This window comes from Vidua chalybeata, chromosome 3 (genome assembly GCF_026979565.1).
Source record: "Vidua chalybeata isolate OUT-0048 chromosome 3, bVidCha1 merged haplotype, whole genome shotgun sequence".
Classification (NCBI taxonomy): domain Eukaryota; kingdom Metazoa; phylum Chordata; class Aves; order Passeriformes; family Viduidae; genus Vidua; species Vidua chalybeata.
In genome coordinates, this window is record NC_071532.1 from 57,697,568 (window position 1) to 57,706,941 (window position 9,374).

Sequence of the window (9,374 nt, forward strand, 5' to 3'; positions counted from 1 at the left end):
AGGGTGCCAGGTCGGAGCGGGGCGGCGGTCCCGCCCCGGCGCTATCCGGCCGCCGGGGAAGCCCGGCCGGTGGCCGCAGCTCCGCGCCTCCCGCGGACAGCAGCAGCCCCCGCCCCGCCTCTGGCCGTGCCGGAGGGGAGGGGAGGGGGCGCAGGACCCGTGCCGTGGGTGCGCGGCCGCTCGCACCGCGCCCTGGCCGGAGGAGCGTGGGCAGCGCAAGCTTCCGTGGGGCAGGGCCGGCCGCGGCCGGCAGGTCAGGGAGGGCCGGAGCCGCCCCCCCGCCCCGCTCCGCCCGTGCGTGTGTTTGTGTGCGCGCTGATTACAGTAATTTTGAGGGTGATGTTGCAACGGGGCAGAGTGTGCGGGGCGGCCCGTGCTGAACTTTATAACGCTCCCGCATGTCAGCCGCCCTCGATAGTGCGTCCATAAAGGGGTCAGCGGGAGCGCCGGCTGGCCTCGCCGCCCTCGCCGCCTCCCTCCTGCCTGCGGGCCGCCCGGCCAGGAAGGGGAGTTATTCGGGATTGCAGCAGCGGCCGGGAGCGGGAGCCCAGGCACAGCCTCCGCGCCGCCGCGCCGCGCCCGCGGTCCCGGCGGGCAGCAAGATGAGGGGCAAAGAGGAGAAGTCGTCGCTGAAAGGTGGGTTCACCGCTCTGCCCTGGCAGGAGAACTGTGCTCCACGGGGAAAAGAACCCTCCCAGCAGCGGGGTCCCCGCGCAGCGATGCACTAGGAGATACAGGCGGCTGCGTGTGGGGGACAGCCGAGGCAGCGCTTGGCACGAACAGAGGCCAGGTGACTTGGCGAGAGCAGCGGAGTTCTTGCAAAAAGACCGACGCAGAGCGGGGGCGAGGGCGCCGGTGTAGCCGGCTGGAGCGGAGGCGCTTGCGGGCGGCGTGGGGGGCCGCGGCTGAGCCGGGAGGACGACAGTGGGTGTCAGCCTCTGGCAAGCTGTGCAGAACTGCGGGTGGGTTGTGCCGGAGACTGCCCGGGGGCTGGGAGCTGCTTGCCTCCGTGCACAGCCGTCAGGAACGTGCCGGGGGCCATCGTCATGTAGCCTGAGATGCCAGGGGACAGAGGGCAGAGGACGGTGACTGGTGACCCTCCAAACTGTGAATCTCGAGTGGTTTTTAACAGCAGTAGTCTGAAAAGAGTACGAAGGGGCAGAGAAAACTGTCTACGTCTCTTTCAATCTATCAAGCGGGGTTTTTTGAGGATAGTTTTAAATCCCAAACTTTTTTGTGGGAATTTTTTTTTTCTCCACTTACATCAATGAGAGTGGCAATTTCTGTGTGTAACAGAGTGAGGAAAGCCACAAGTGGGAGAACCTAGAGCCCCGCCAGCTGCGGTCCGCATTTCCTTGCTTCTCCCGTCGCCGCTTCCTTCCCTGGCGCCGGCTCCCTTCCACTTCCCTGAACCGGGACGGCGGGGCCGAGCAAGGGCCCCTTGCTCCGGGAAGGACACCGGAGGCTGGGAGCGGAGCCGGCAATCCTCCCTCTTTGCTTTTCCCCTATAACGCCTTTGCAGCTCCTCTGAAAGACCTGTGCCCATTTCGCAGGGGGTCTCTTTCTCCTCCGGGTCACCCATGTTTGCTGTTCAAGGTGAGCTGCTGCCTTTGACGGCTGCCGTGCAGCGGTGCTTGCCATCCCCCCCGAGGCGGAGGGCGCAGGCAGCTGCCAAGGGATGCCACCCAGCGGCCGGCAGTGGTTGTGCGGGGAGGCAGCAGCAGGGGGTACGGAGAAAAAAAATAGAGTAAAAAGACGGTCTCCGGGCGGGGGGAGGACGGGGGCAGGTTGCAGCTGGAGCCGCTGGCCGCAACCCAGCGCCCTTCGTTCAGACAGCGAGGCGAAACACGCGCGTGAATGACACCCCGTCGGGTGGAAACTTCCAGCCGCCTATAGGGCGCAGGAGCTCGGCAGCCCCCAGACGCGCCTGACCGGTGCCAGGGCAGCGGGCGGGGATGCGCCCCGGCGGAGCCTGGCGGGAGGCCGTGGTACCCCTCGCCGCCCCTTCCCGCGTCCCCCGGGAGGAGGGCCCCGGCTGCATCCTTTCACCTTGGGCGTCGTGCATGCCCCAGCGCTCCTGGTGTGCCCCCAGGGAATCGACTGAGCCATTAAATCCCGGGTACACGGTGTTCCCAAATGACCGTGTACAGTAAAAACAAAATCTGCAGAGCGGGGCTGTTTCCCTTTCTGTCCCCCCATCCCCCGTTACTGCACTTGTCCAGCCCTCGGTCATCTCCCCAGCTTTTCTAGAAGCAAATTTCTGTGCTCTCCTCCAAATTCAGGGAAAATGTTTTTTCCCCGTTGTTTCCCTTTTTGGCATTAAAAAAAAATATTTTTTTTTTCCTTTTCCTTTTAGTTATGTCCCAGCCAGGATAAGGGCAGTGCACAGAAGGGACATTTGTTTGTTTTATTGAAAACCGGGCAGGAAATTTTCTTCTTCTGAGTCACTGCGGCTCCTTCAGGGAAACGTCAGCATCCCTTATCGCCGTTCAGCCGGTGCGGCGGGACCTGGAGCGGACGCAGGCTTGCGGGGTGGCGGGGGGACACCCACACTTTCGAGAAGAGGTGGTCGTCCTAAAGACAGAGCCAGATTTCAACTTTATATAACTGTGAAATAAGTAGGGCCAGATAAAAAAAGGAGGGGAGGGGGAGAGAGAGAAAGCGCCGGGGATACGGGAGTTTGCTGTCAAGCAAGAAGAAAGGGCTTTGATTCGTTTGCCTGTGGATGCTCGGCATCCTGGGGCAAGGTCCTGCGGGGGTACTGTGTGGGGGCTCCTCTGAGGGTTGCGCCCAAGGTAGGGCGGCGGTAAAGGCAGCGACGATTCCCTTCCCCTCCCACCCTCGACGTCCCCCGAGGCGGCCACTGGCCGTCTCCCAAAGGACGTCGAGGGGGGCGCGATCGTTGCCGCCCCGCCCCGGTCCCGCCCATCACCGCCGCCACTTAAACGCCGTCGGGTGCTTCGCCAAGTCAGTGCGGTTCTGGGAGCTGGTGGTACTCCGCTCTTGCTGTGTATCCCCCTCTCGCTTCAAAATGACCGTGAAAGCAGCTGAGGCGTCTGGTCCTACCTTAACTTACTCGAAGATGAGGGGGATGGTGGCCATCCTCATCGGTGAGCAGCGTGGGGTCTCCTTCGAAGATGCTCAAGGGGCTGTGATTTTTCTGTCAGGACGGCTTAACGATTTTGTTTCTCCTTTTACTTTATAGCTTTCATGAAGCAGAGAAGAATGGGACTAAACGATTTCATTCAGAAGATAGCCACCAACTCCTACGCATGCAAGCAGTAAGTGTCAGAAATTTTGGGGGGGTTTCAGTCACAAATATCTAGATTTTGTGAGATCTATTTTAAAAATTATGTTTGCTTACTGTAATTCCTCCGTCATTACTGTTACGGAAGAGTTTATTTGTCTTGTTGAGGTGTTAGTCACTTTGCAACAATTTCCATGAGCTGGGTTTGGAGCAAATAAGTCGGAGATTTCTAGTGACCCGTCCCTATTTTGTGTTGTACTTAAGAGTGTATATAAATTTCTTTGTATGATGGAACTTACTGTCAATCGAAAAATTTACTCTTTAAATCAAATAGATTGTTTTGGTTGGCTTCTGTAGTAGGCTCAACCAGAACTCCTCTTCTGCGATACGTGCTTGCCCTCTGGTGGAAAGATCTGTCTGTGCTGCTCCTGGTAACTCCTAATCATGTCTGCTCTTATCCTTGCAGCCCTGAAGTTCAGTCTATCTTGAAAATCTCTCAGCCTCAAGAGCCTGAACTTATGAATGCTAATCCTTCTCCTCCGGTAAGTAGATTTTACTCAGTGTGACGTTTTTAGAACATCAATTCGGCCACTAGTAGAAGTGTAGCAAAATTAGCATCATGAGTATTGCATTAGTGCAATCTCATAGCACACTAATGTAAACAAAAAAGAATTGGGTTAGACTGAAACTTTCTGTTTCAAACATAAAGAAGAAATGTTTAAAAAGTGTTACGAGTTATTTCATTATGGAATGTGTCTTAAAACTTCAACAAGCACTTTTAAGTGTGCTGTGGCTGTTAGACTTTTCTTAGGCAGTACCTATTAGTTTAAGATACCTGTTAGAGATCAAGTTTTAGTGGCAATAAGAGTGTTAATCTTTTCAAGGTCACTTCATTTATATTTCTAAAAGTTATAAATTGTTGGGACTCTCACTTGCTGAACTGTTTTAATGAACATGGTTTCTGTTTTTTAGCCCAGTCCTTCACAGCAGATCAATCTCGGCCCATCATCCAACCCACATGCCAAACCATCAGACTTTCATTTCTTAAAAGTGATTGGAAAAGGCAGTTTTGGGAAGGTAAGCGTAACTTTATTTTCATTTAAATTTATTTATTCTTCCGTGGCATACCAGAGAGTTGGGTTTGTACTGCCTTAGGTGAATGCTAGTCACTTAAACCAAACATGGGCGCATCCAGTGCAGGGAGAGGGAGCAGGAGCAGGGATGCCGCATTTGAATGAGTCATAGAAGAGCCAGGGAATTCAGTCCACTAGTGCTGTGAATAATAGATACACTTTGCTTTTGGAAGAGAAAGAAACTAGATGTAATACCTTTGGGCTAGATTATTCTGACAGAATGGTAAGTGTCAGGCATTTCCAGCAAAGGGCTTGCACACTGAACCAGAGGGATGTGGCAGTGCTCAGCAGCTAACTTAAAGGCTTGTTGCTGGTTCTGTTTACAAGTTGTTCTGTATTTCAGTATTGCTCAATTGTGCAATTTTATGCACTTTCAGGTCCTTCTTGCACGGCATAAGGCAGAAGAGCAGTTCTATGCTGTTAAAGTCCTGCAGAAAAAAGCAATCCTGAAGAAGAAGGAGGTAAGCTGTCCTTCACAATGCCATTGCAATGTCCATCAAAAACATTTTTACTGCTACCACTGAGCAAGTGTACTAAATGTTAATGGATTTCTGACGTTTTCAGGAGAAGCACATTATGTCAGAGCGCAATGTCTTGCTGAAAAATGTGAAACACCCCTTCCTGGTCGGGCTTCACTTTTCCTTCCAAACTGCAGACAAATTGTATTTTGTCCTGGATTACATCAATGGTGGAGAGGTAAGCAGTAAGAAAATTATTAGTATTTCCTATCATGTGCGTGGTAGTATTTTTCATCCTTCCTTTTAAATACAAAAAAAAGTTGCAAGGGGAAAAGTCATGGGGGAGAAGTTACTAGATGCAATGTTTCTGCCTGCCAAGTTTTGAACTTCCAAAGGATCCTTAGGCCATTTCCTGCTATTGTTCTCCCTTGCTATATATGTTGAGTCTAATTAAGTGCATTGTTAACAGGCTTTGGCGCCGTTTACACAACTTTGTTCTCTCTGTCTCCTGTAGTTGTTCTACCATCTCCAGAGGGAGCGTTGCTTCCTGGAGCCAAGAGCCCGCTTTTATGCTGCTGAAATTGCCAGTGCACTGGGCTATCTGCACTCCCTGAACATCGTTTATCGGTGAGCAGCCCTGTTCAGTTTGTTGTACAGAAAAAAACATGTACTTTGTTAAATAAGCATTGAAAAGTTCAGCTCAATAGGAGCTGTGGTGACTTAGGTGCAGCTTTTTAGAGAAGTTTACTACAATATTCTTACTGCACCTTCTCTAACTTATTATCTTTCATCTCCTCCTCCAGAGACTTGAAGCCAGAGAACATCCTGCTTGATTCACAGGGGCACATTGTCTTGACTGACTTTGGACTCTGCAAAGAAAACATAGAGCACAATGGCACAACCTCCACCTTCTGCGGCACACCAGAGGTACGGCCAGCCCTCAGCTCCCCACACTCAGAGCAACAGCAAGAGCTGTTCTTATCAGAGAAAACTGACTTCTCCCATGTGTATCTGAGTCTGGTTACATGAGCAGGGGGCATTATGGGCCTTCTAATAATAGGGCTGACAGGACATGTAGGGCACATGGAGCTTGCTGAGCAGGAGAGAGCAGCTCTCAAGCCATCTGCCTGTTTGTAAAAATATTGTAGCTTACCTTTAGCTTAGATATTGCTGGGATTCAGTAAGCTGCTTTCATTCATGAATGGGGAGGCTTTCTTGATTGTAAAGATCCCTATGGCTCACGTGGCTCTTTTCCTTCTCTTGCACAGTATCTTGCTCCTGAAGTTCTCCATAAGCAGCCCTATGACCGGACTGTGGACTGGTGGTGCCTTGGAGCAGTCCTGTATGAGATGCTTTATGGCTTGGTAAGCAACAAATCCTTCATGACAGATCAAACTAGCTTACTTGATCTTTTCCCACCAGAAACCCCATGCCTGCCTGTCAGCCTCATTAACTCCTCCTTTTCTGCTTCACACAGCCACCCTTCTACAGCAGGAACACCGCAGAAATGTACGACAATATCTTGAACAAACCTTTGCAGCTGAAGCCAAATATTACCAACTCAGCTAGACATCTTCTGGAAGGCCTCTTGCAGAAGGACAGGACAAAGAGACTTGGTGCCAAGGAGGACTTTGTAAGTGCAAGCTGGCCAGTGCCCTCATACAGTGCAGGAGGATGACTGGGCCATACTGTTCACATTAGCTTGGGTCTGAATTAATCTATTTTTCTCTCTCTTAACAGATGGAGATTAGGAATCACATCTTCTTCTCCCCAATTAACTGGGATGATCTCATTAATAAGAAGATTACACCCCCTTTTAACCCAAATGTGGTACGTATCACTTCTAATTATAGAGCGCATGGAGAGTGTCTTTTTATCACTTGTCTTTGTGGGGTGCCCAGGAGCCAGGGGCAAGTGGCCGGATGGCTGTGTTTAGGGAATGCAACTTTCCTTCCCCTGTGTCTGTCCAAACAAAGTTAAAAAATAGGTGATAATTGACTTTTTGCTGATGGTCTATCTAAATTTGGCTGGTTTTTTTTGTTGTCTCACATGCTTCATTTGCATGGCAATTTTAAAATAATGCCCAGCCTCCCCATTTTACCAAAGGGGAAGCTGAGGTACAGCGAGCAAGTAGCTTCCCTATGGCAGAATTATAACTGGCTTGTCAGATACTAACATGTAAAGTGAGGGATCAGGTTGTAGAGGTTGTTCTCCATCATTTCCTGAGCATTTTATAAACTTCATTTAGGAACTAGAAGATCAAAATCCTGCACTGCAAACTGCTGTGTGGCAGAGTAGCACGTTTGCATTTAGCTTCTGTTGCATGAACTTAGTGGGACTGTAGCCATACTAAATCGAATCATCTTGTTTTTAGTGAGACAATGTGCAACAGGATACAAAAAAGGTCACTAAAACTGTCAAAGGCTGCTAAATATTGGGCCTGAGGTGATAACACTGTGAGTCTCTGTACAAGGGTGCTTGTCTCCATATTGAATTGAATTGCGCACTCACAAAATCTTAGGGTCTAAATTCCTTTTCTGCCCTTTCCACAGAGCGGCCCCAGTGACCTGCGACACTTTGATCCAGAGTTTACAGATGAGCCAGTCCCTAACTCCATTGGCCAGTCCCCAGACAGCATCCTCATCACTGCCAGCGTCAAAGAAGCTGCTGAGGCTTTTTTGGGCTTCTCGTATGCCCCACCCGTGGACTCTTTCTTGTGAACATTTTTCTTTTATTCTTTTTTTAATAATAATAACAACTATTATTTTTATTTTTTGTTTGGCCTTCTGGTGGAACTGCCAGTTGACCAGTCACCTTGAAAGAGAATTTGCACATTTCCACCATGGCAGCTTTGCAGCCTTAATTTCAACTACACTGTTTGCTGGAAGCTTTTTTGAAGAGCACATCACTCTCTAAATGAGCTTTACAGGCTTTTCATTTCCATTTGTTCTTCCCCCAAAGTGGTGCTGCCTCCTTGGGAAAGAAAAAATAAAATGACTGCTGCCATAGACTGCTACGGCAGATCGTAGGAGTAAGAACAAGCTGTTTTGTAATCGTGCTCGAAAAGCCTTGCCTGAAGATCTATCTGAACGTGATAAGGATTTTATGAAATGTGCCTTTTTTCTGATGAGATCTTGTGAGCTCCAAAGCTTTCCCTGTTGCAGAGTGTGTTTTTCAGTTCATTTATGTGGGTTTACTATGTGAACAAATGGTATGCGTGTGGTCTGCGTACTACAGATGGACTTAGTTTAAAGCATCAGTGTGACACTTGCAGGATACCACAATGTGGGGCATTGTTTGTTTCTTCCATATTTGGAAGATAAATTAAGTGTAATTTTGAAATTTCTTTTGTAAATCTATACTGTCAACTAAAATTATTGAAATGGGCTCACAATTACTTGTATCCAAATGCTTGAAGAAAGCATTGCTGCTATGAAAAAAGATTTCTATTTTTAGAAAGGGTTTTTATGGACCAAAATGCCCCAGCTGCAGTCGGTCAAAGCTGTTGGTTTCTTTTTTTTTTTCTCTTTTTAGTTTAAAATATATCATCTGTAAAATGGGCATTATTTATGGTCTTGGGGTTTGAGGGATTTTCATTCCTGATTGTATGTATTGTAAAAAAGATCTGTACATTCAGTTGTAACTCTAGATGTATATTTAAACTTACAGACTTACTTGCAATGTATACCATCATTGTAATGTAATATAATTAACATGGTTATATGTATCATATTTTTTTGTGACCAGACCCATAGGTTTGCAGTAAAATCCTGAAAAATACTTCCATGAACACTGTCTTATTTAAAAACAAAGGTTTTAGCAAGATTTAAAAAAAATTAAAAATAAGTCCAAATTGCCAATCAGCTAAGATAATTTGGCTTAGGTGTGTGATGGTTATTCCATCAAACTGCACCCATAGAAGTCTTGCCATGGATACAGCTTGGCAAAGTAAATGGATATGACTTGGTCTTCAACTGTGGGTGTTGAGAGTGGTTGTGTTATCAGTGTGGGTGTTCTTTCGTGGTACAAGTGCTCCCATTTCCCCAAAACGAGTTTCTCTGTCTCAAGCAAAGTGAAGGTACTGCTCTCTGGTGTGGACAAGGCACAGCTACACTTGAATGATGCCCTTAGGTAACAAAGAAAGGAGATGTTTTAGCACAGCATTATAGACATACACTAGAAACAGAATATCATGGGACTGATGTAAACAGCTCCTGTTGGGAGTCCATCCTGGAGCATCTAACATTGCTGCTGTGATGTGGGGCAGTACACTACCCTGAGTTTACCAGTGTTTCAAAATCTATTCAGGAGCTGGGTTTCACTCACTGATCACATGCTTGCAGCAGGGTAAAACTGACTTGTTTACCTAAAACTGTTGAATAGTTTTTTATTACTGAGTACTACTACCAGACAGCCTGCAAGAGGGACTTCTGGCCAAGAAGCAAGATAACCACTTCTGGGGTGATCCTATTCAGTTTCTTTTGTGTGGTGATGGATGGCTTTTTTCTCTGAGGAACTGAGCATCTGCACCTTCTT

The 9,374-nt window shown here is 48.4% G+C and overlaps 1 protein-coding gene across 2 annotated transcripts; it reads left to right on the top strand.

Moving 5' to 3' along the window:
- The first annotated feature begins 351 nt into the window (after positions 1-351).
- LOC128785418 (serine/threonine-protein kinase Sgk1) lies at positions 352-8,618 on the top strand. Of its 2 annotated transcripts, none has more exons than XM_053937988.1 (12): positions 352-636; positions 3,206-3,281; positions 3,714-3,789; positions 4,220-4,324; positions 4,758-4,841; positions 4,945-5,076; positions 5,353-5,465; positions 5,642-5,765; positions 6,107-6,202; positions 6,316-6,471; positions 6,579-6,668; positions 7,391-8,618. In XM_053937988.1, exons 1-12 carry the CDS (start codon positions 399-401, stop codon positions 7,556-7,558), a joined length of 1,458 nt encoding a protein of 485 aa, XP_053793963.1. In that variant the 5' UTR covers positions 352-398; the 3' UTR covers positions 7,559-8,618. The 2 variants fall into 2 exon arrangements, with proteins under 2 accessions (XP_053793963.1, XP_053793962.1); XM_053937987.1 differs by lacking the exon at positions 352-636 and adding an exon at positions 2,917-3,110.
- The last annotated feature ends 756 nt before the right edge of the window (positions 8,619-9,374 follow it).